The 25,113-nt window shown below is 39.3% G+C and overlaps 1 protein-coding gene across 3 annotated transcripts; it reads right to left on the bottom strand.

Annotated features, from left to right (window-relative positions):
- Window positions 1-321: 321 nt before the first annotated feature.
- NAE1 (NEDD8 activating enzyme E1 subunit 1) lies at window positions 322-23,820 on the bottom strand. 3 transcript variants are annotated; one of them, XM_038538750.1, is made up of 20 exons: window positions 23,689-23,820; window positions 20,033-20,136; window positions 19,885-19,945; window positions 18,208-18,238; window positions 17,378-17,449; window positions 16,773-16,852; window positions 15,658-15,767; window positions 13,110-13,219; window positions 11,847-11,909; window positions 11,381-11,444; window positions 10,715-10,806; window positions 7,760-7,819; window positions 7,538-7,671; window positions 5,702-5,777; window positions 5,373-5,412; window positions 3,330-3,416; window positions 2,704-2,796; window positions 1,382-1,496; window positions 1,246-1,295; window positions 322-561 (listed from the first exon to the last, which is right to left on the bottom strand). In XM_038538750.1, exons 1-20 carry the CDS (start codon window positions 23,739-23,741, stop codon window positions 452-454), a joined length of 1,605 nt encoding a protein of 534 aa, XP_038394678.1. In that variant the 5' UTR covers window positions 23,742-23,820; the 3' UTR covers window positions 322-451. The 3 variants fall into 3 exon arrangements, with proteins under 3 accessions (XP_038394678.1, XP_038394679.1, XP_038394680.1); XM_038538751.1 differs by lacking the exon at window positions 23,689-23,820 and adding an exon at window positions 23,245-23,398; XM_038538752.1 differs by lacking the exons at window positions 17,378-17,449; window positions 18,208-18,238; window positions 19,885-19,945; window positions 20,033-20,136 and having other exon boundaries at window positions 16,773-16,808; window positions 23,689-23,756.
- Between the last annotated feature and the right edge of the window lie 1,293 nt (window positions 23,821-25,113).

The raw sequence follows: 25,113 nt of genomic DNA, 5'->3' as shown, positions 1-25,113 counted from the left end.
GATGCATGGCTTAAGTTCATTATTTAAGACTGTAAGAAAAAAAAACCTATTTTAAGCTGTTTTTAATGAAACACAAGTTTTTTGTTTTTTCTTTAAGATTTTAAATACTCTAAACCAAAGGTGGGCTTGAACCTACAGCCCAAAGATCAAGAGTTGCAGGCTCCAGGGACTGAGCCAGCCAGGTGCCTCACAGGAGATTTTTATAAGGAACTTTGAATCAGCAAGCCATAAATAATAAACTCAATTAAAAATAGATAGCTTTTATTCTCAGAAAAACACTGTTTCCTTTCCCCTTCCCCCACAAAGAACAAGACTACATTATTACAAATGAGAAAAATGTTTATTAAGGAAACAATTTAACAGTTCTCCCTTACTAGAAGTTTACAGACTAGAGCACAAACTGAAGGCAAGTACAGCTTAAATCATTAACACACTACATGGGGTGCTTATTCTATAACTGGAAAGTTGCTGAAGTTTGTGACATGCCACTATAAATGTAAGTATTATTAAAAATTACAAATTGTTTGGTGATTATTTTGATAACCTCCTGAGCAGCAGCTCCTGTAAGGAAAAAAGAGAAAAGCAAATCTGAAAAAGGTAAATTTCAAGTTATATAAAAATATTCAATTCTGTAAAGAAAACCTTTCCTTTCCCAAAGCAAAAGTGTTTTAACAATAAGCCAAAACAGGCATAGCTTACTGAGTCACATCAAAACCAAGGACTGCAATTCTTTATAACTATGTTAGTAGAGGAAATGAAAATTTTGTCCTATACATTCACACTTTGGGATATTATGCCACAGTTTAAAAGAATGAAGTATTATGGTGGTTTCAAATCGTTGACTAGATATTTTAAGTCAAAACAGTCTCTAGGAAAAGTAACTTGAAAAAACCAGAAAGGCTGAGTGGAACCAGAACACTGTGTTTTTAATGTCAAATAAAGGACTCTGTTCTTGTTTTCTGAAGATCATTGTAGTGTACGTGTGTATTGACAGGACAGAGGGTAGGTTAAGTGACAGAGGGTAGGTTAAGTGAGAGACATGATCAGAGCTATCCTTTAGAAAGATCATGGACTCTTCACTTTAAGATGGACAGCAGTGAGGGTGGAAAGCAGAGAGAGACCAGTGAAATAATCTAAACAAGACAACATCCTGCTTCACTGAGTCCCCTTGTTAAAAGAGCTCAGAAAACAAAACTTCTTTACTGTGTAACCACAGATGCTAGTCTTCTCATCTATGGAACTCACCCCCTAAGAATGCAGCAATGGTGTGTGGCTCAGCAGCTCCATATCGGCAACTACAGAAAAGAACAGAGACGTAAACTTAGATTAGCCTTATGACAGGACAAGTATTATCTCTCATCTGCCCTAAAAAAATACTCACAATTCATGGACATAATCATCTTTCACCATTACAGATAATCCATATTCCTGAAGGAAGCCAGTGAGACAAGACTTCAGCTTTCCTATATCTTCTTCAACTTGGTAGTTAGATACTCCTAAAAATACATATGTAAATTAATTTTCATTAAAATGAATAATGAAATCCAAAACCAATGGCTACCTTTTTCAGTCCAATTTTAGGTGTTCTAGTCAAAATAGTAAGGTGTGAAACTGAAGAAAGAACAAAAATGAGAAAAAAAAATGAGGGTAAGTATGAGACCAATATTTACAACTATCCCAAACTGTAACAATCAAAGAAACCATCTGAAACCTATTAAAAATTCAAGTTTGGTAAGTCTGCTTTATTGTTTACTAGATACTATTTACCTAGGATCAAGAGTATCTGACACATAGTTGGTGCTCAATAATAATCTGACAGAAGAATTGAATGAATAAGAGAGTAATGTCTGCTTTATACCCTGTATAAAAATTATGGTGCTTGGTATCCCTGGGTGGCTGTTTTAAGCATCCAACTCTTGATTTTGGCTCAGGTCATGATCTCAGGGTCTTGAGATCAAGCCCCATGTCAGTCTCTTCGTGGGCGTGGAACCTGCTTAAGATTCTCTTTGCCTCTCCTTGTACCCCTCCAGCCCTAAAAAAATTGTGTTTATTTTCCATTTCCAAGAGATTAAATGGTACTTCATGAAGACATAAAGCTATAATAGGTGACATTTATTGAACAATAACAAATGCTCGACAGTGTTCTAAATACCCTATATATTAATTGATGTAATCCTCAGAACAACCCTATGAAGTAGGTACTATTATTATCCCCATTTACAGGTAAGAAAATTGTTGTACAGACAGATGAAGTTATTTGCCTGAGTTACTTTGCTCCTAAGTAGCAATATTGGGATATGGGCCCAGGCAGTTCTTAATGATTATACTATAATGTCTCCAAAGGTAAGCTATTATTATTACTACTGGAAGGAAAAATACAATTGCTGTAATATTCAAGTATTACTAAAACAAATCATATTTTTTAAGCCCTCTAGTTTAGAAACCATCACTAACCTTCCTAATAATAATACCAATCCTTTATTGAATACTAACAAGGTGCCATGTAGTGTGTTAATTTTCATATATCACCCACATAACTCTTTCAATCCAAAGGTAGACACTCTTATTGCCATTCCATAAATGAGAGAACTGAGACTTGGAAATAGTGACTCACCCAAGGTCAAGAGGTAGTGACAGATTTAATTCAATTTAAGTATTTATTCAAGACTTCATTGTATATGATAATGAGATTGCTATTCTTACCTGGATATCTACCATGTTGTTTATGAAATCTATCAACAGCCCGTAACATTAAATATAATACTATTTCATTATCTGGATTGTCCATGCTGGAAACTGAAAGGAAAAAAAAAATTCTATATAATTTGAATTGATTACATAAAAATAGTGCAGAACTGAATTTACTATATACTCAGTTTCAGGATACAAGGCAAATCTATCACAAAATTTAAATATTTTGTGACAATAAAATAGAAAATGATAAATAATACTAAAATAAAAGAAGAGGGAAATACATTAAGATGAAACCAAATGTTCTTAAAGACTATTAGCTATAGTCACATAATCTCTTTTTTTTTCCATCATCTCTCTTAATGTAGTAATGTGCTGACTTTAGCTCTTCCTCATAATCACACAACTTACTTAGTAACCTAAATATGATTTCATGTATATATTAAATTTTCATTTTGCAGTTATGACTACTTGGAAATATGACTACTTCTTGGTTTATAGGATAAAATTTACACTACAATATTTACATTATCCTGCAAACTATCATCATATACTCACTATTATACACAAAATATTTATTTATATCTCTAAAATTAATTAAAGTTAATAACCTAGCACCAAAAAGTTATTATACTTACTTATTTCATCCTTGTTAATTGTATTCAAGCCATATTCTTCAGCTAAGGATCGACATCTTACCACTCGAAGAAATGCAGAATTGGTGCCTGAACACAGGAAGGACATTATGGAAGTAAACAGTTGAGATGTGAATATTCCAAATCACAAGTCACTCTAAGAACAGGAAATTTTGTATATACTCTTTAAAGACATGGAAATGAGAAGAAATGTCTCTTTGGCTCTAATAGTTAGCAGAGAAGGCACTAGAAGACAAATCATCTGAAATTCATATCCTTGGCACTACAACCAGCTCAGCACTGGGTAAGTAGGTGCTGGCACCTCTCTGAGCTTGCTTTCATTTGTAAAACGGGGATAATATTACCTTTGAAAGTAGTTCTATGTATCCAATCTGTAAGTGTATAAAGTACATACCTAGCACAATGCCTGACAGAACTGAGTGAATAGTCATTTTTATCATTCTTATGGTTAAGTAGTCCTAAAGGAGAGCAATATATATATTATGCTCTTTGTGTACATAAAACTTCCTTTAAAAAAACTTTGTATCGAAATGCCCAGGTGGCTCAGCAGTTGACTGTCTGCCTTCAGCTCAGGGCGTGATCCCAGGGTCCGGGATCCAGTCCTGCACTGGGCTTCTTGCAGAGAGCCTGCTTCTCCCTCTGCCTATGTCTCTGCCTCTCTTTCTGTGTGTCTTTCATGAATAAATAAATAAAATCTTTAAAAAAATCTTAAAAAAATAACTTTGTATTCTGTAAATTTTCAAACATACCCCCAAAGTAGAGAGACCAGAATAAACCCTCAAGTACCTAATATCCAGCTTTAATCTGGTATCATATAATCTAGTACAACAAACACAAATGCAGAAACAAGGTATGAGATTAGTAGTGAAACAAAACATGAAACTAAGCCTCAACAAGCACTAAGGAAGAGTCATGAAAGGGAGAAACTGGATAAATGTATTTTAAGGCATAAAATACATTTGTATAAAATCTAGACTTTTGCAGAAGTTAATGGCAGTAGCTACAAGGAAAAATTCTCAGACGGCATGTAGAACAAACTGGATAAATGTATTTTAAGGCATAAAATACATTTGTATAAAATCTAGACTTTTGCAGAAGTTAATGGCAGTAGCTACAAGGAAAAATTCTCAGACGGCATGTAGAACAAATTTTATTATTCTCAAATTAATGCTTAAATAATATGCTTTGGGCCGCCTGAGTAGTTTTCAAGAAGATCTTAGGAGCTGACCCATTCTGAAACTGGATGGCAAAATTCTTAATTCCATCACAGTCATTTAACACAGATCAAAGTGAGTATTTAAACCAACACTTTTTTTTTTTTTAAGATTTTATTTATTTATTCATGAGAGACACAGAGAGGCAGAGACACAGGCAGAAGGAGAAGCAGGCCCCACGCAGGGAGCCCGACGTGGGACTCGATCTCGGGTCTCCAGGATCAGGCCCTGGGCTGAAGGCAGTGCTAAACCACTGAGCAACCGCGACTGGCCTAAACCAATACTTTCAATATACATGTGACTCAAGACTTCACTTCCCAAGTCAGATAAAACTTTCCCAAATTATTTAAGCTGAAAATAATTCTGTATTAATGACAGTTTTCAATTGACCTTCATGTCTTTTCAGCACTGCCATAGATATGCTCTAGCTCTACCCAGTCTTTTTTTTTTTTTTTTAAGATTTTATTTATACATTCATGAGAGACAGAAAGAGAGAGAGAGAGAGAGAGAGAGAGAGAGAGAGAGAGAGGCAGAAACATATGCAGAGAGAGAAGCAGGCTCCATGCAGAGAGCACAATGTGGGACTCAATTCCAGGACTAAGGGATCACGCCCTGAGCCAAAGTCAGATGCTCAACCGCTGAGCCACCCAGGCATCCCTCTGACCCAGTCTTAAAACACCCTCTTGATTTACTATATTATGAGGAAAAAAAACCCCACAATTCTTATTCAGTATTTCTTATCTATACCATTGAAAATTCCTGGAAACATTTTTATCAAGCAAAATAAGGAAATTAATTCAAGGGGACTTACAGAGTAATTTTAATTCTTTCTCTGAAATGGACTCTGGTGCCTGTAAAGAGAGAAATACTAGTTTTGCTGCAGTATAAAAGAGGAGATGAACACAGGATGCAACACAAAGCCAATACCTGGGAGATAGGGAGGCTTTCCCCACATGCTAGAAGAGCAGTGTAAAAACACCTTGTTTCCTTAGTGAAGGCCTTTCTCATTAGGGAGGTAAGTGAGAGAGATCCCACCTAAGAAGCCTAGAAGCAGTGCCAAATCCTCTATCTCTAAACCTTTTGGCTCCTGGGGTTACACAGTCAGGACAAAGGCACAGTGCACTCAGTTCCACAGCTTACCTGGCCAATAGACTGCAACAATTTGGCAACATGATTACCCACAGCAGCAGCATCTTTCTTTGCTTTTTCACGGTAACTGGAAAAGAACAACAAACAGCTGCTTTAAACAAAATTTAAAATTAGCAATATATAAATATTACCATGAAGCAAAGAAATTTCTTTCCTTTTCATGAAAAAAATACTGGTCTGGCAACACAAAACGTGAAAATGCCATGGAAATGCTACCAGCAGCAGCTACTATGGGCTGGGAGCCCTCCTGTTTTTGATGGTGGACTCTTGGAATCTACTAATACCTGGATTCCCTCTATAATTAATAGCATCTTAAAACTACCCTCCTAGAGGGATCCATGAAGCATGATCCATGCTTCTGAGGGGACCTGACAAAATATGTTACTGAAGAACATGATTTATAACCTTGAAGTTAAATCCAAGGAGTTAAATACTTCAAAACTGTCTATCTACAAATTCATGCAAACCTTTGAATCTATTTATATTTTCACTCTGAAGATGATCAGTGCAAAGCGGACTACCTCCAATGTGAGGTCAGACTTGTTTATCTTCAACTGACTGCCCAGGTTTGAAGTTACTGAACTTTTGGGCTAGGACCACAAAGATGTGTTAGGTAGACAGTGGCTGAGGTGAAGAATGCAGTATGTCTAAAGAACAGAGGTCTGTGTGACATCACTTGGTCCTTGAGGAACCCAAGCCAGTAGCCCTGGATTCATCAGCAACATGCCTAAATTACATAAGGATAATATCCACTGACACTCATACTTATGACAGTCTATCTAGGTTCAGGGTAGTGACGTCTAGATAGCTGTTGTCTATCTCGTCACAAACTCTTTAAATTATGAAACATTATGATAAAAAATTCATCAAACTAAAAACTTCAAAGTTTTAAGTTACAGATAAAAGTTCCTATAGGGCCATGATTAAGAGTATAGAGCTGGGGAGTACAATCTGTTGAGTGTCTGACTCTTGGATTCAGCTCAGGTCATGATCTTGGGGTCATGGGATTGAGCCTTGTGTCAGGGCCCACCCAGGGCCTCAACCTCTGCACTCAGTGGGGAGTCTGCTTGAGGTTCTCCCTCTCTCTCTGCCCCATTCCCCCCTCCCTAAAAACAAATAAATCTTTTTATTTTTATTATTTAAAAAGATTTAATTTATTTATTTGAGAGAGAGAGAAAGCACATAGGGAGAGTTGAGGGAGAAGCAGACTCCCCGCTAAACAGAGAGCCCAAGGTGGGGCTCAATCCCAGGACCCTGAGATCATGACCTGAGCTGAAGGCAGATGCCCAACTACATGAGCCACCCAGGCACCCCAATAAGTAAATCTTAATAAAAAAAAAATAAAAAAAAAAAAAGGAGTATAGAGCTGGGTTTCATGGATTCAAATCCTGGTTCTGCCATTTCCCAGCTATTTGACTGAATAAATTACCTTTTCGATGTTTCAGTTTCTTCATCTATAAAACTGGGATAATTATCATCTCTCTCATAGAGTTGTTGTAAACAGTAAATCGGTTAATACATAGGGTGGTTCATAGCAAAGAGTTAAGTGCTCAAGTATTAGGTTTTTATCATGAAATATGAAAAAAAAAATCTGCCCCCTAGTCAGTACATGGGAACTCAGTACTTTCTGCTCAATTTTGCTGTAAACGTAAAACTACTCCAAAAGTAAAATCTATTTTAAAAAATCTGCCCACTAAGTTTTTTAGCTTATTTTTAAAGAAACTGTGACCGGCTTGCATTTGAATTCCATTAGAGTGGTAAAATATGTTCATCTGTACTATAAACAGGTCAATTTTTCAGTAACATAGTTTGAAAACAGTGACTTACACATTTTGCAGCTTTATATATTTGCTTGAATCTGCGATCATATCAGGAATTGTGCCTCGAACAGGTAAATTTCCTTGACCCTCTTTGGCCACAAATTCCTTTAAGGCACGAGCTAAAATCCAAAATGATGGAGTCTAAAAGATTAAGGAAAAAAATTAGTATTAAGTGGCATCTGAATTTGACCCAAAGGTTAAGAGGGCACTATTTACTTTTGGTTGTTACCTGTTTGGTGATATTTATGCAGTGATCATCATTAAATATATCTTCAATACTGCTTGGGATCTAACAAAGGAACACAAAACATTTACTTATTCTAAGAATGTGCCCATCTATATTTTCAGTATTTCCCCAAATAAGTTCTTTGAATTGCTACATTCTAATCAAATACAAACTTCTGATGTGCTTAGACTTTAAAAAAAAATTTTATTTATTTGAGAGAAAGAGAAAGGCAGCACACAAGTGGGATGAGGGGAAGAGGCAGAGGGAGAAGGTAAAGCAGACTCCCCCGAGAACAGAGCCCCACTCGAGATCCCAGGATCCTCCGACCCTAAGATCATGACCTGAGCCAAAAGCAGACACTTAACTGACTGAGCCACCCAGATGCCCCTGTGCTTAGACTTTTATTGAGAATCAGTACTAGACAGAGATTTGAAGAGATAAGAGAGAATGGAAGGAAGTCCTTTCCTGCCCACTGTTGACACCATTAAAGACTGACCTGTTCTCTTCCATCATACATGGAGTAAAAAAAGAGTCAAAGTAAATCTTTCCATATAGTTACATTTGAAGATATAACAAAGATTTCAGACATTACTAGTAAGCTAGATTTGTAGTCCTTCGTGTGTCTCCATCTTGTCAAAAATTTGCAACCCTTACACCCTAAGTTAGTAACTATTGGAGACAACAACTCTGAAAAAAACTAAATAGTTAAATAAGTACTTCTAATGCTGGCAAAATCATCATGCATTAATAACAACTACAGAAGTTGTAGGCTTTGATTCTACAGCTGTGAGGAAAAAAGAAATTTCTTACTGGTAACCCTAACTGGTCTCTCTGCTTCTGCTTCCAGTTCCCCATGGTCTATTCTCTTCGCAAGAGCCCGAATGACTTTTTAGAAATATAAATCAGGTCACTCCGCTCCTTGCTCAAAACATCTCAACAGCCCCCTCCTGATCCTAGAACTCCTCATCCTCATGCTCTACCCCTCTGCTCTGCTCAGCTCAAATTTTGTTGATAGCACCTGGTATATTTATCTGTTTTCTAAGCTTACTAATAAAAAAAAAGTTCTTAGGAGAACTTTTTTTTCTTTTAAATCAGGGTAAATTTTACATTCAGTGAAATCAATCTTAAAGGTATAGCTTGATGCATTTTGATTACTATGCATGTCCTTCTAATCATCACCTCAATTAAGATACTATAGAAAATTTTCATCACCCCAGAAAACTGACAAAGAATACACTTTTAATTATTCACAACACTACCTCATCGTCTCCAAAAAGTTTGTAATGACAGCTGATGTGCTTTCTTAATGTGAAAGGCAGCATTTTTTACCATTTTAAATTATAAAAATATTCTTTTTTAAAACTTTACTTTTTTTTTTAAGATTTTATTAATTTATTCATGAGAGACAGAGAGAGGCAGAGACACAGGCAGAGGGAGAAGCAGGCTCCATGCAAGGAGCTTGACATGGGACTTGATCCCGGGTCTCCAGGATCACACCCTGGGCTGAAGGCGGCACTAACATGCTGAGCCACCCAGGCTGCCCATAAAAAGATTCTTATCTTAAAATACCAGTTGTGGGAACACCTGGGTGGCTCAGCAGTTGAGCATCCGCTTTCAGCCCAGGACGTGATCCTGGAGACCCGGGATCAAGTCCCATGTCAGGCTCCTTGCATGGAGCCTGCTTCTCCCTCTGCCTGTGTCTCTGCCTCTCTCTCTCTGTGTCTCTCATGAATAAATTAATAAAGTCTTAAAAAAAAAAAAAACAGTTGTGTTATTGAAATTTCCCAAAAACTTCACTGGTAAGACTGTAACAACAAAACAAAGGGCATCTAAACTGAGTCATCCTCCAAATAATATTTTACAACTTCATTAAGAACATCCTACATTTAGGGCAGCCCCGGTGGCTCAGCGGTTTAGCGCCGCCTGAAGCCTGGGGTGTGATCCTGGAGACCCTGGATCAAGTCCCACATCGGGCTACCTGCATGGAGCCTGCTTCTCCCTCTGCCTGTGTCTCTGCCTCTCTCTCTGGGTGTGTCTCTCATGAATGAATAAATAAAATTCTTAAAAAAAAAAAAAAAAAAAGAACATCCTACATTAAAAAAAAAAAAAAAAAAAAAAAAAAAGAACATTATAGCCAAACAACTACTGTCACGAGAAAATGCAGGGTAAGATTTAACTTTCAGGCAGTACTATTTTGGGCCAGCAAAATATCACCCTCATTATATAATTCCTACACCCAAACTGTGACTATTCACAAATCATGTACTTCAAATAATTTATATAAATATTTATTTTTTAGGGCAGCCCGGGTGGCTCAGCGGTTTAGCACTGCCTTCAGCCCAGGGCCTGATCCTGGAGACCTGGGATCAAGTCCCATGTCAGGCTCCCTGCATGGAGCCTGCTTCTCCCTCTGCCTGTGTCTCTGCCTCCCTCTCTCTCTGTCTCTCATGAATGAATAAATAAAATGTTTAAAAAAAAATTTATATAAATAAAAAAATAACACTATTATATGCTGAAGCACTGACATCCATTTTAACAAGGATGATGCAGAGTCTTTTTAAAATAAGATTCAATCCATATTATAAATATTAATTTCTAACAACTTTACAATTTAGGAAATATTTACTTAAATCTAAAATCAAGGTACCTGGATGGCTCAGTCAGTTAAGGACTAAACTTGGGATTTCAGATCAGATCATGATCTCAGGGTCACAAGATGGAGCCTGGCATCAGGCTCCACAATCAGCAAGGAGTCAGCTTGGGATTCTCTCCCTCTTCTTCTCCCCAGTGCTGCGCCCCCAGCTCATGCACACATGCACACACACAAGTATACACATGCGCTCGCTCTCTTTCTCTACAGTAAATAATTTTTTTAAAAAGTCTTAAGATCAACTATTTCACATGAGAACTTCAGAAAACACTTTTCTTGTATGAATTCTTCAGTAACACTTTTAATACCTGAGTTGTATTTAGGGCTGTGTTCACATTTTTAATAGCTTCCTCAAAATTCTCTTCATCTTCCGGAGCCCCATTTTCATTCTTTAGAATTCCTAATAAAATAGAAATTGGTTAGCAAAATATAGCCCTATTCTTACCCCTTTGCTCTCCCTAACATTATGGAAATAACCTTGTCAGGATTTTTTTTTTTTTTTAATCAATAGTAAAGTTTATTTACTGATACAAAGTCCCAAAGAAGGAGGGGACCTGAAAAGGTTGCCCTAACCTCATCAGATCTTAAAGGGAGGATTGGATATTGAAACTTAAGAAACAGGCTTATCATTAGTCATTTCTTAAAATTAATATTAGTAGCTCACCTCTATTGAGTTTTTATTCTGTAACAGACACTGTTAAACGTACTTCACATTTTATTGTATGAATGAATCCTCACAACAACCCATGAGGTAGGTATCAGCAGCCCCCAGTTCCTCATTTACTGATGAGGAAACTATCATTAGTCATTTAAAAAACTATATGATGAGCGGCTCCTAAGCCTCCCCTGAGGAAAAATAAAATACAAGCTCATGATGGCATTGTCTGACAAAGCTGCTGACAAAAATCCAATAAACAGATTCAAGCAATTTGCTTCTCAAACTTTATACAACATTCAGTTACATATCATATTACCTTGTCTAATCAAATCTCTGAAGTCTTCTTTTTCCTTATACGTTTTAGGTATTCGTCCATTTGTCTAAATTGGTTGAAAATTTTTAAATTCTAGTTACAAAAAATCAAAACATGGAAACTGAGAGTGCAAAACTTCCCCCATTCTCCCATCCACATAAGATTTTATCAGCAAATACATACCTCAGTAAAATCAGAGGCTGACTTGAAAGAAAACAAAAACTGTGCACCGTTTCTCTACATTCACTCCCCACTTCAGTTTCAGAATGATGTTTATTGATATTTCATTTTATTAATAAAAATATCAGTATCAAAAGAGGAACTGTGAGATTTAAACAGAAAAGTAACCACCTCCCATTTAAGCACTTAAGGAAAAGAATCTCCCCTCACTCTTCTCCAATGAGATCCTTTATGATAAGTTGAAAATAAGAGTCACACAAGAAATTTGTGTTTTTAAAAAAGGACATACCTCACTATACCACTGTGCTAAATATTTGGCTATGATCACAATCCATGGAGTATGGCTATGATCCTAAAAATGAAAGAAAAATCAAGGAAAATGAATTAGTTAACATTAACTATTTTACATTTATTCTTTATCACATCACCTCATTTTCTTTCTTTTTTTTTTTTTTTAAGATTTTATTTATTTATTCATGAGAGACACAGAGAGAGAGAGAGAGAGAGAGAGAGGCAGAGACACAGGCAGAGGGAGAAGCAGGCTCCATGCAGGGAGCCCGATGTGGGACTTGATCCTGGGTCTCCAGGATCACGTCCTGGGCTGAAGGCAGGCACCAAACCACTGAGCCACCCAGGGATCCCCACATCATCTCATTTTCAACAAATACAACAGTGTTTATGATCATCTCCCAGGACATGTAATATAATGAATGGAGAAAAGTGAACTGGGTTAAGAAAATTGCTTTATTAACTTTTTTAGAAGCAGTATCCAATTTAATCCTAATATGGAAGGTTTGTACTATGATTGTCCCCATTTTACCAGCAAGAAAACAGTCTCAGAGACTGCTACCCAAAAAAGAAAGCTCAAATCTCTTGATTTCAGATACCAACCCTAGACTGAGAAAACTCTGTTTTCTGATGAAACAAATACCTGCATTTTAATTAGTACATGAGCAGGAAAAAAAAACAAATACTCCTTAAGTTACATAGTCTATTATAAATATCATTACTTCTATAATGAAATACAGAGTTGCCTTGGTAATTCTTCAAACACTAAAAATAACTTTCAAGAGGAATCAATTTCAACAAACACCCACTCCAAATTTACACTTTTTAAAGTGTACATCTAATTGCTTACAAAAGGGCCATGAAGAGGCTGCTGGGATATGTTAAATGTCCAATTTCTTGACCAAAGCTTTTCCAATTTTGGTGGAAAACAAATTTACTTCAAAAACATTAAGTATGGGCAGCCCCGGTGGCATAGCGGTTTAGCGCCGTCTGCAGCCCAGGGCGTGATCCTGGAGACCCTGGATCGAGTCCCACGTCGGGTTCTCTGCATGAAGCCTGCTTCTCCCTCTGCCTGTGTCTCTGCCTCTCTCTCTCTCTCTCTATGAATAAATAAAATCTTTAAAAAGAAAAAAAATACAATGTGTTATATAGTCTGCATGACAAGAATATGAATATTTATAATATTTTCTCACTGTGGTGTAATTAAAAAACCATACGTAAAAAAAATTTTTAATCTATAAATAAAATCATACGTACTACCAACCTTTTTTTCCATACGATCCAAATCATAAGACTGAAAATGTTCTCTCAGTTCAGGAAATGGTTTATCCAGCCGTAGATCCTCTAATGCATTATCTGGATGAGATTCTATTACTATGAAACAATCCCAAAAGGTAAATTTCTTTAATAATACTTCTGGAATACACTACATTACAGGGACTTAAGAAATCTATAATTTCTAAATGCGCGTAGGACCTATAGGTTTTTTTTCTCTTTCTTTTTCCCACCAAGGAATGGACTTTACTTATTTTTTCAAAGTAAGCTCCAATGTGGGGGCTTGAACTCACAACCCCAAGATCAAGAGTCACATGCTCCACCTAATAAGCCCAGCAGGCACCCCTTTTCTGTTCATTATCGAGATAAATTTACATACATATATATATTCACATTTTACTAACTGCACAAATTATAAGTGGACTATAGGTTTAATAAAAGTAAACTCAAAATTCCTTTGGAGCTGAATTTTCTTGCTATTATAATTTAAAAAGATCAAAACTGATAAAGTATGTATTTGGATAGCACTTAACCTCCTGTGGTCTTCAAAAGACATCATCATGACCTACCTAGACCTCTTTCCTAGAAACCTGATGATTATCCTTGACTTCTTTTTTTTTTAAGATTTCATTTTTAAGTAATCTTTACATGCAATGTGGGGCTCAAACTTACAAACCCAAGATCAAGAGTTGCATGCTCTTCTGACTGACCCAGCCAGGCGCCCCTATCCTTGACTTCCTTGACCAACATCCTTGACCAACATCTGTCATGCCACATGTCCTAATATCACACTTCTCCATATGGGGGTAGTATAGGAATGTGTAATTTCAGTGTGTGTTTAGAGCTAAAGTTAGTTCTGTCATTTGCCAGCTGTGTGACTTTAGGCAAATAATCTCTCTGGTGCCTCAGCATCCTCATCTGCAAAAAAGTGGATACAATACTTTATGAGGATTTTAGAAATATTATATGAAATAATCCACATTAAGGCAGCCACACAGCTGGCAACATTAATTCTCATTATTAACTACCTTCACTTCCCTATCCTTATAATATCTGCTTTAGGTCAGGGGCTCAGTTTCTGTCTCCCCACCTAGCTACACCACTGTAAATTTCCTAACACCAACTCCTGCCTCTAATATTTGCCCCTTCAAATCCATTCATTCTCTACCCCACTTCAGGGTGACACATTTGAAATAAAATTTTCACCCTGTCACTCTCCAACTTAGAACTCTTTTTTTTTTGTTTTGTTTTCCAACTTAGAACTCTTAAAGAGCCTACTACCACCTGCCAGGAGCCTACCCCCTACCACAAGCCAACCCCTAACTGCTTGAGCAGATACTACTCCCCAGTGATACTCCCAACACCAATGGCTATCACTACACTAGCAGAGTACCTGGCTTAGAGCAATGTAGGAATACTGAATGAAAACTGGATGATGATATAGAATTAAAAATTTGTGGGCAGCTCAGGTGGCTCAGCGGTTTAGTGCCGCTTTCGGCCCGCAGCGTGATCCTGGTGACCTGGGATCAAGTCCCACGTCAGGCTCCCTCTGTGGAGCCTGCTTCTCCCTCTGCCTATGTCTCTGCTTCTCTCTCTCTCTCTCTCTCTCTGTCTCTCTGTCTCTCATGAATAAATGAATAAAATTTTTTCAAAAATTGTAAGTAAGGGGTGGCCGGGGAGCACAGTCAGTTATGTGTCCGACTCAGTTTCAGCTAAGGTTATGATTTCAGGGTCATGAGATTGAGCCTCACGTCAGAAATCTGCTTGAGATTCTCTCTCTCCCTCTCCCTCTCTCAAATAAATAAAATCTTTAAAAAAATTTGTAAGTAAAGGGCTAATATCATCCTTGAGCTGATGCAAGCTTGCCTACGTATGACATCAGTCTCCTATAACACTGTTTCCTTGGAGTAGTAGTTAGGTAAATGCCTTGCTTATTGTGTAGAACTATACCTGAACTGAGGGAGCTTAATGCCTCTATGAGAATGGAATGAAAGATTGGTAGAGAAAAGGTGGTATGTCGTCTATATGACACTGTGACCCACATGCTTTGGCCCTCACCTGTAGCAGTCAGTCCTACATACCCTATGTGGGTTAGGAGGCAAAAAAAAAAAAGATACGGACTTGCTTTTTATTAGGCTTCCTAATAAGATGAAGCAGCTATACCTGCTGTATCTCCTGCTTTGTATCCTATAAATGCCAAGTTAAAGGAAATGTTAGATTAATGTCTGTTGATTCTGATTGTCATTCTGAAACTGTAACCAGAGTTGTGCAGTTACAAATTAACTTTGTAATTTATTTTATTTTAAAAGATTTTATTTATTTATTCCTGAGAGACAAAAATAGAGATACAGATATATAGACAGAGGGAGAAGCAGGCTCCCTGGGATCACAACATGAGCTGAAGGCAGATACTCAACCACTAAGCCACCCAGGTGCCCCATACTTTATAATTTAAAATTGACTTTCTAAACTGTCAGGTTTCTAAAACTGTAGCTTAAAGCAACCAATGGCAAGCTCCATATGTGCAACAGTTTTACCTGGATGTTCTTTTATAATGATCCTCATATAACCAACTAGTCCATATGTCCTACAGATCAGAAGAGGTATTTGTGAATTCCAGAGGACATCTGCTAAACGTAGTAATGTACTGTAAAGGAAAGCACAATAAATAAGAACTTAAGCAAATGGTTATATGCCAAACATGAAAATACCCTAAAGTAAAGCAACTTTCTTACTAAGTAATAAATGCAAAGATATACACCTATTAAATTTATACAAGCAGGTCATGGACACACTGGAAAAACAAGCAATTTCCACAATTGCAGCAGTCTCACAGTAAATGTATCTTTTGGACTAGAAGGATATGAAAGCAACCTCTTTTGTGTTAGGGAAAATGTTATTGAAAGACACTTCCTAAACATTTCCATAACAAAGAGGAAAATATTTACAAAACCCTTAGGTACATTCCCAAGCACACTCTATAATTCTAACTAGTTTTTTTCATCAAAAAAATACCAATGTTTGGGATCCCTGGGTGGCTCAGTGGTTTAGCGCCTGCCTTTGGCCCAGAGCGCGATCCTGGAGTCCTGGGATCGAGTCCCACGTCAGGCTCCGTGCATGGAGCCTGCTTCTCCCTCCTCCTGTGTCTGCCTCCTCTCTCTCTCTCTCTCTCTCTCTCTCCATCATAAATAAATTAATCTTTAAAAAAAGGATTAATTTAATTGCTCTAAATATATATTAAGAAAAATTTCATAGCTTAGTATTTTCTCTTCCCTATCTTTTTGATGTTGGGGATTTATAAGCACTTCCCATTAAACATTTCTGTGGAGTTTAAGAATTCTAAGAACTACAGGGGCACTTGGTGGTTCAGTCGGTTAAGTATCTGACTCTTGATTTTGGCTCAGATCATGACTTCAGGGTCGTGAGATCAAAAGCCCCACATCAGGCTCCATGCTCAGTGAGGAGTCAGCTTGGGATTCTTTTTCTCTCTCTGCCAACCCCGCCCCGAACTGTAATTTAGAAATACGAATTTCTCTCTCTCAAATAAAGAAATGACTCTTAAAAAAAAAAAAAAGTAGAGATTTTGTAGAGAAAACAAAACTATGCAAATCTAACAAGACTAAAATAAAAACAAATTAACATAAAAATTTACCTTTCAGGAAGCTGAGTTGCAACCACAATGGTAAACCTACAGAAAAATGAAGGATCATTGTCTAGAAGGTTTTCTGGACTCTAAATAGGACACAGGAAAAAAATTCGACAATTTCACAATCATATTAAACATGGCAGAAACAGTTAAACTATTTTTGAGCAAATGAGGCAACATGCTAGACTCAAATGTTAAAGTAATTCAACTCTCAATTAAACATAAATATACAGGAGATCCCTGGGTGGCTCAGCAGTTTAGTGCCTGCCTTCAGCCCTGGGCATGGTCCTGGAATCCCAGGATCGAGTCCTGCATCAGGCTCCCTGCATGTAGCCTGCTTCTCCCTCTGCCTGTGTCTCTGTCTCTCTCATGAATAAATAAATAAAATCTTTAAAAAAATAAATATACAAAGATTCTAAATTCTAAATGCTAGGGTGCCTGGCTGGCTCAGTATAACATGGGACTCTTAATCTCAGAGTCATGAATTCAAGCCTCTCATTGGGTGTAGAGATTATTAAAATAAATAAACTTAAAATTCTAAATTCTTAGGGCTTTGAATTATTAAAAAATTACACTTCCACATAAAAATAATAATATGTATACATATATACCTCTTCCACAAAATTCCCAGAGACATCGTTATTTAATTCTTGTAAGAATTCCATGGCAGCTTGAGCTCGGTTCTTTTTAAAAACAAAGCATTTGACTTAAATTAGAAAAAATTTGGTTGAAATGTAACCCCTCACATTACAGATTAAGCAAGCATATTAAAAAATACCCAAATTTCATGCATAGATATGTTAACTCGGCTTTTTGTAGTATTTAAGCTGAGGCTCAACTGTAGTATTACTTTAAAAACTACTTAAGTGACTATATTATTTGTACCCAACTTTTCTGATTAGGCAAATGACCAGAAAACCTTGGGTAGCAGGCAGACATATTCTGGACCAAGTTTAGACTCACTGTAACCTCCTACATTTACAATCCTATATGAGAGAGGTAAATCAAAGAAATAGTCATTTCCATCCAGAATATTGTACTATGTTGACTATTATGGCTTTGTAAGAATTTTAATATGGAACATACAAAAATAAAAGATATGCTATCTAACTCTTAAAAACCTTGCTAACCAAAAACAAACAAACAAACAAAAAAACAAACCTTGCTAACCAGAATATTCCATCCTCTAAACATTTACAACTTATATTGAACTCAAGGTTTAGCTTTATTACAGGATACAGCATAAAAACATAAGACAGTACTTTTAAGTTCTTAAACTACCAAGTATATAAAGATTTGCAAGATTAAAAAAAAGAGCTAATTTAACTTTTTTCTCAGAGAAGAAATAATCTCTTGAAAAGTCAAGGCTTTTTAAGCAATCAAAACATAGAGCATTAGATGCTCACATGCAACTATATTCTATAATAAACTGATGGTTTACCTTCCCGATGCTGCTTCTTTGAAGGAAAAAACTAGAATAGAATTAAAGAAAAATTAAGGGCTTCTTTGACTACAAAGGAAAGGTTATTTGTTACACCAGGTATATTTCCTTCATATAATAACACTAACTATATTTTGATTCTAGATTATAATAGCCTTCCTAGAGGATAACAGGATGAAACTTATAATCAAAGCCCAGGCTAATCAATGTTACCAAAGCCAGTACCACAGAATATAAATTTCATAAGATACTGTGAGAGAAGAAAAATTCCCTGGTTTTTACAAAGTTGGGGATATACTATATATTTCCCTCCTGGAAATTCAAAATAAATATAACACATGTTATTAAGGCCTTGTATTATAGAAATGTTTAACTTCATCTGGCCCATTCCCAAACTCATTTGACCGTGGAATCCATTTGCTCATTTAGCAGCTATTAACATTTCCTAGAGCCAGTGCTCCACAGACTATACTTGGGAAATGCTATATTCAACTGCTTGCTTTTGCAGGTTAACTATAACAGACTTATTCAGGTTTCTTCCTACACATACCCTTGTCATATCTCAAGGCCCAGATCTGAGGCAGGGTGCCATTTTGTAGCACAAAATCAGTGGCTCCATAAGAAAAAGAAACCTTATTCTTATCACATGCTGCTCTAACCAACCAAGTAAGCAAAGATAATAGGACTTTTTTTTTTTTTTTTTTTACAGAAAAAAAGGGCACTGCTGTAGATATACTACCACCCAAAGAAAAAGTATCAAAGCTCAATACAAACTAAATTCCAGCTTTCCTGTATGAACTCACTGTTGTCATACACTAACAAATATAATGAGAGAGGGACGCCTGGGTGGCTCAGCAGTTGAGCGTCTGCCTTCGGCTCAGGTCATGATCACGGAGACCCAGGATCATGAGTCTCACATCAGGCTCCCTACATGGAGCCTGCTTCTCCCTCTGCTTATGTCTCTGCCTCTCTCTCTCTCTGCGTCTCTCATGATAAATAAATAAAATCTTAAAAACATATATATATAAATCTTAAAAAAAAATATATAAAATCTTAAAAAACATATATATAAAAATCTTTAAAAAAAAAAAATATATATATATATAATGAGAGATTCCAGCCTCCAAATCCCTGAAAAGAGCCCGTAATTCAAATCTGGGAATGCTTTGCAAGTCTGTATTGTGATCATCTTTAAAAAATAACATACAGGCCATCTCTAAAGCAGCAGAGGCAAAGGAATGTACAGAGAGTTGTGCCTGGACTGAGCTCAGAAGAAACACAAATAAAAGGTAGTTATTATTCTTATAATATGAAAATATTTTTTTCAAAAATACAATTATTTTAAATTATGTACTAACCCCTAGGAATCAATGCAAGGACTTAGAAATTGTCTAGATTTCACAGATCAAGGAATAATGACTGCTCCTTTGCACTAATAACAACAATGAAGACAATAATGCTGGGTACCTTTTATTAACGGCCTGATGGACACTGTGCTAACACTTTACCTATACTGATTTACTTCACCTTCACCATAATCCTAAACACGGGGATTATTTCCACCTGAGAGTCAAGTCACCTTGATTGAGGAGGTGAAGTTGGGATTTAGGCCTTACTCTCCTGTGACAGTGAACTACCTTCCCTAACATACATGTGTTTGAAAAGAATAGAACATACTTATTTCCAGCATCTTCTCCGCTGACCTGATTTCCATCAATAATTGTAAATGAACCAATACCTGGAAGACCAAACAGAGTCAGTCAAGAACACATATTTCTAGTTCAAAACTGTAAGGAGTAAATTTACAATCACAGAACTACATTACCTGGTAGTACTAAGTTTTTAAGAATTTCAGTTCCTGTCGCTGTTGCATTTATTAGGCAAACATGAGCAGATTCTAAAGCCTCTTGCCCATGATCACCCCACAACCTACAAAACAAGACACAAATTCGACATTTCTCAAACTTTCATACAAATGCAACTTTCTTGTTTGCATAGTGATCTTTGATCTTCAAAGTGTTCTTGCACAGAATGGCTGATGTGATAACCATGGTAAACACGTGAGACAGGAAGAACAGCAGGGGTTATAGTGATTACGTAGCTGAGTAACCTAAGACTCAGACAGGCTGATGCCTCCCATGATTAGAAGGGGATCAAATCAGTACTAAAAACTTGGTCTTCCAGCTCCTTGTCCATTACTCTTTTCAAGCCAGATAACATACAGAACAGATATTTTAGATATATTCATTAACATTAAAGAACTGCCTTAGACTTAAAACCTATTTTGTTCTCTATTTCATTTCTCTTTAAATTACATAGGCCAGGGGATCCTTGGGTGGCTCAGCGGTTTAGCGCCTGCCTTTGGCCCAGGGCGTGATCCTGGAGTCCCGGGATCGAGCCCTGCATCGGGCTCCCTGCATGGAGCCTGCTTCTCCCTCTGCCTGTGTCTCTGTCTCTCTCTCCCTCTCTACGTCTATCATGAATAAATAAATAAAATCTTAAAAAAAAAATTATATAGGCCCAGTATATTTAAGATCTTGATGTAGAACTTACCCCTGTAATATCTCCAAAAGTGAGGAAAGCTTTACCAAGAAAACTGAATTATCGTTATCTGAAAAGTCTCACATTGACTTCTAAAGGAGTGCTTTAAAATATAATACCCAATGCTCATTTTAATAGCATGATTAATAAATGCATACATTAACAAACACAAAGATATAATAAGGATTAGAAATATGTTATAACCTGATTTGCACTGGCATATCATTAGCGAGGCAAGGAGCATGATCATACATGCATCATGGCATCTGGCCCAATCTGGTTACCTTCACCCAGAAAGCCTACAGTCTTTTCTTCTAAGTATAGGAAGTACAAAAATCATTAGAAAAATGCCACAGTCTGGAGGACTGAGGCTTTAATGTGCTTCCTCTGACACCTGATCTAAAGCAGATTCCGTTGTGTAGCCAATATGCCCTCCAGAGCACATCAGAACTACTTCAATTTTTTTTTTTTTATTTGAGGAACATTCATCTCTCAATTCCACTCTAAGCTCCATGAGGGCCCAGATAACTCCCTACATGCACCAATGCCTGGCATACTGCCTTGCCCAGAGTAAGTGATCATTGAACAGCTGTCAAATGAATGGAGAAATAGCCTAGAAGAACCAGAGAAACTGGAAACATTAGTTTTTTCTATGAAAGTAGGGCACACAGAACACACCTGACAAATCTGGTGGATGGATGTTTGGGTATTCAGATAGTGAGCCTAAGAGAATATTGGTGCATCTCTAGGTAATGTGTTTCAAGAAAGAGGCCAGATAAGAAATCAATCCTCTTAGCTCCCTTGCAGGCCTAACTATGAATACCACGGCCTTGTTGACTGCAGCTATGAAAAGTAAAATTTGGTCCTTAACCGAATTAGACTCAGCAAAAACTTTCTTTTGTGGGACACCTGGGTGGCTTAGTGTGTGATGGCTCAGGGTGTGATCCTGGAGTTCAGGAATCAAGTCCCACATTGGGCTCCCCGCGGGGAACCCACTTCTCCCTCTGCCTATGTCTCCACTTTTGTCTCTGCCTCTGTGTCTCTCCTGAATCAATAAATAAAATCTTAAAAACAAAACAAAAAAACCTCTCTTTTATTGCAGTTACTTAGTAATATAAAATATCTTCTCAGATCTGTCTTGTATGGTTATATCTGAATTCAAAACACAACCAATGCTGGGATCCCTGGGTGGCGCAGCGGTTTGGCGCCTGCCTTTGGCCCAGGGCGCAATCCTGGAGACCCGGGATCCAATCCCACGTCGGGCTCCCGGTGCATGGAGCCTGCTTCTCCCTCTGCCTGTGTCTCTGCCTCTCTCTGTAACTATCATAAATAAATAAAAACAAAACAAAAACAAAAAAAAACCACAACCAATGCTAAGAATTTACAAAACAACACAAGTTGATTACAAGAGCTCTGTCACCTTGCTTCCTTTCCCAGAAGCTTGGGAGCAGAGGGATGTGCCTGAGAACAGGCTCTGAAAAGGCAAGAAGGGCCTATGTTTACATCCTCACCCAAATACAGGGGAGACTGGGCCAGTTATCTAACTTCTCCAAGGCTATTTCCCCATCTACAATGCCAAGAGAACGTCTGCTTCAAAGATGCTCTCAATGGTTCCTGGCTGGCTCAGCTGGTTGAGCATCTGCTTTCGGTTCAGGTCAGAGTCCCAGGATTCTGGGATCGAGTCACATCAGGCTCCCTGCTTGACAGAGAACCTGCTTCTCCCTTTCCTGCTCCTCTCTGCTTGTGTTCTCACTCTCTCAAATAAATAAATAAAATCTTAAAAAAGAAAAGAAAAAAAAGATGCTCTCAGGCTTAAGTGCCCAAAGGCCCTAATGCAGGAAGAGGCTATAGGTGCATATGGGAGTTCCAGGGGACATATAGGGACATACTGTAACTTCTCTGTGCTTGGGGGGGGGGGGGGGGGGGGCTCCAAAAGGGGTGGGGACCAAGCATTTGTGTTACTTCCATTGCCTTAATGTGTAGAAGATGCTCAGTAGGGGAATCCCTGGATGGCTCAGCGGTTTAGTGCCTGCCTTTGACCCAGGGTGTGATCCTGGAGACCCGGGATCGAGACCCGGGATCGAGTCCCGCGTCGGGCTCCCTGCATGGAGCCTGCTTCTCCCTCTGCCTGTGTCTCTGCCTCTCTCTCTCTCTCTGTGTCTCTCATGAATAAATAAAATTTCTTAAAAAAAAAAAAGATGCTCAATAAATAAGAAATGTGGAGTGTAGGAGTAAAGGAAAGGGAGAGGAATTAGCCAAGGACCTGCCTGATGGCTTGGACTTGCAGTGTCCACTAAAGTAGCCATTAACTCCATCTGGCTACTGAGCACTGAAAAATGAGGCTGGCAAGTCGGAACTGAGATGTGCCTAAAAGTGTAAAATGCCAGATTTCCAAGACGGGGGGGGGCGGGAATATCCCTAATAAATGTTTATACTAAGTGTGAAAATGGTAATATTGTGGATATACTGGGTTAAATGTACTAAAATGAATTTCACCTGTTTCTTCTTCTTTTTTAACGTGGCTACTAGAAAATGTGGTCGCTCCATCCGCGGCTCACACCGACGGGCATCTACTCCGACTGGACGGCGCGGGCCGGGCCGAGCCCCGCCCTGGGCGGCCCGGGGGGTGCGGCCGACCCCCGACTCTGCTACCCGAGCGGCGGGCGCGCAGCGAGGCGGGGCCGGCGGGGCCGCGGACCTCGAGCCGCACTCCACGCGGACCCCCGGGGGCGCCCGGGCCCAGGCCGCCCGCCCCGCCGAGCCCCGCCGAGCCCCGCCGGCCCGCCCCCCGCCCCCCGCCCCCCGGACCCCGGACTGCCCGGCCCGGCCCGGCCCAGGGAGGCCTGCAGGAGGCCCGACGCGCCGCCCGCTCGCTCAGGCCCGGCCAGGACGCAGGGGAGCCCGCCGGCCGCCCGCCCGGCTCGGGGAGCCCCGGCTCACCTCAGCTGCCGGTCGTACTTCTGCTCCTTGAGCAGCTTCCCCGGTTGCGCCATGGCCGCACCCGCCGCGCGAACAGCCGAGCCCCGCCGAGCGCCGCCGCCACCTCCGCGAGCGCGCAGGCGCACTGAGCGCCTGTCGCCGCCGCCGGTAGGGGGCGCCACCGCCTCACTGCGCACGCGTGGCCGGCGCCTGGGAGCCCGCGGCCCGAGCCCGCCGCCGGCCTGGGCCCGGGGCTGGAGCCCTGCGGGTCCCCCGGTCCTAGCTTTGTACCTGCAGTCACCGGGGGCCCCTCGGGCTCTGGGACCCGGCACGTTTGGTTTTTAACCACGTACTGTTTGTGAAACTTGCTCTTACCTCTCAAATCCTCTGTCCCTCTGTGCAGTCAGGATAAATGGGTCTCCTATTTCTCTTGTGTAGATAATAACCTTCACTATTATGATCCTTACTGGCCATTCATTGCTTCCACCCTCTCCTGCAACGAGCCCGCAGGAGGGGCTGTTTCAAATCACAAAGTTAGTTGCTCCCAGCTGCAGATCCAAAGACAAATAGGTACCTGGCCCTGTTCTTGAGAAGGTCACAGGCTCTCCTATAAATAGAGGGAAGCTGGAGTCCTGAAAGGTGCACGGAGGAACGCTACCCACTCCTCCTCTTTTCCAGGAATGTTTCACATCGCGTGGACAAAGAATGTTTTGAGCAGAAGGAACACCGGGTGTCATTCCTGGGAGGCAGAGAAGGCATGGCAGGCTCCTTTGGCAGGCTCCAAAGGAAGTGTGATGTAGGGAGTCAGGTGAAGGGTAAGACATGATCAGGGGAGGCGTGAGAGACAGTAGGGGCAAGGTCATGAGCTCCCCCCGCCCCCGTGAATATAAACGCAAGAAAGAATGTAAAGCCCTCTACTTTCTGTAAAGAGTCACTTCTCAGGAAGAGGATAGCTGCCAAGGAAGAGAGTTACCCCAAGAGAAAGGGGGAGAGGAGACAGGAAGCCAGAAGAGGAGCAGGGAGGGAGATGAGGGTTTGTTCCCTTCTATCTCCTAGACCCTACAGGCACCTCAGGTTAAAAATTGCCTAAAATAAGGTGAAAATGAGTACAGATCCCAGCCTTGAACCCACCCTGGGATGGGGATGGGAGGAGGGACTGTTAGACAGTAATGATGGAGTGAGATGATGGATGCAATTTCCCTGGGTGCTGTCCCCAGGATCGGGGTGGGGCACAACTTCTTATGACTTCCCTAGCCCTTACCCAGCATCCATGGATTACAACTGATGGGAAACAGAGGCATGAGGCTCTCCCAGCACGTCATGTGTTTCTGCTCTCACATTTCCTTCTCCAGTGGGACAGGTAAAATATAAGGGATAATAAAATACACCCAGGGAATGTGAGAAGGTCAAAAGGCAACAGGTAAGAGTTCACTGCTTAACTTCTCA

This window comes from Canis lupus, chromosome 5, assembly GCF_011100685.1.
Source record: "Canis lupus familiaris isolate Mischka breed German Shepherd chromosome 5, alternate assembly UU_Cfam_GSD_1.0, whole genome shotgun sequence".
Lineage (NCBI taxonomy): Eukaryota > Metazoa > Chordata > Mammalia > Carnivora > Canidae > Canis > Canis lupus.
Note: the sequence above shows the minus strand (reverse complement) of the source record. Positions and strands in the feature narration are given on the sequence as shown.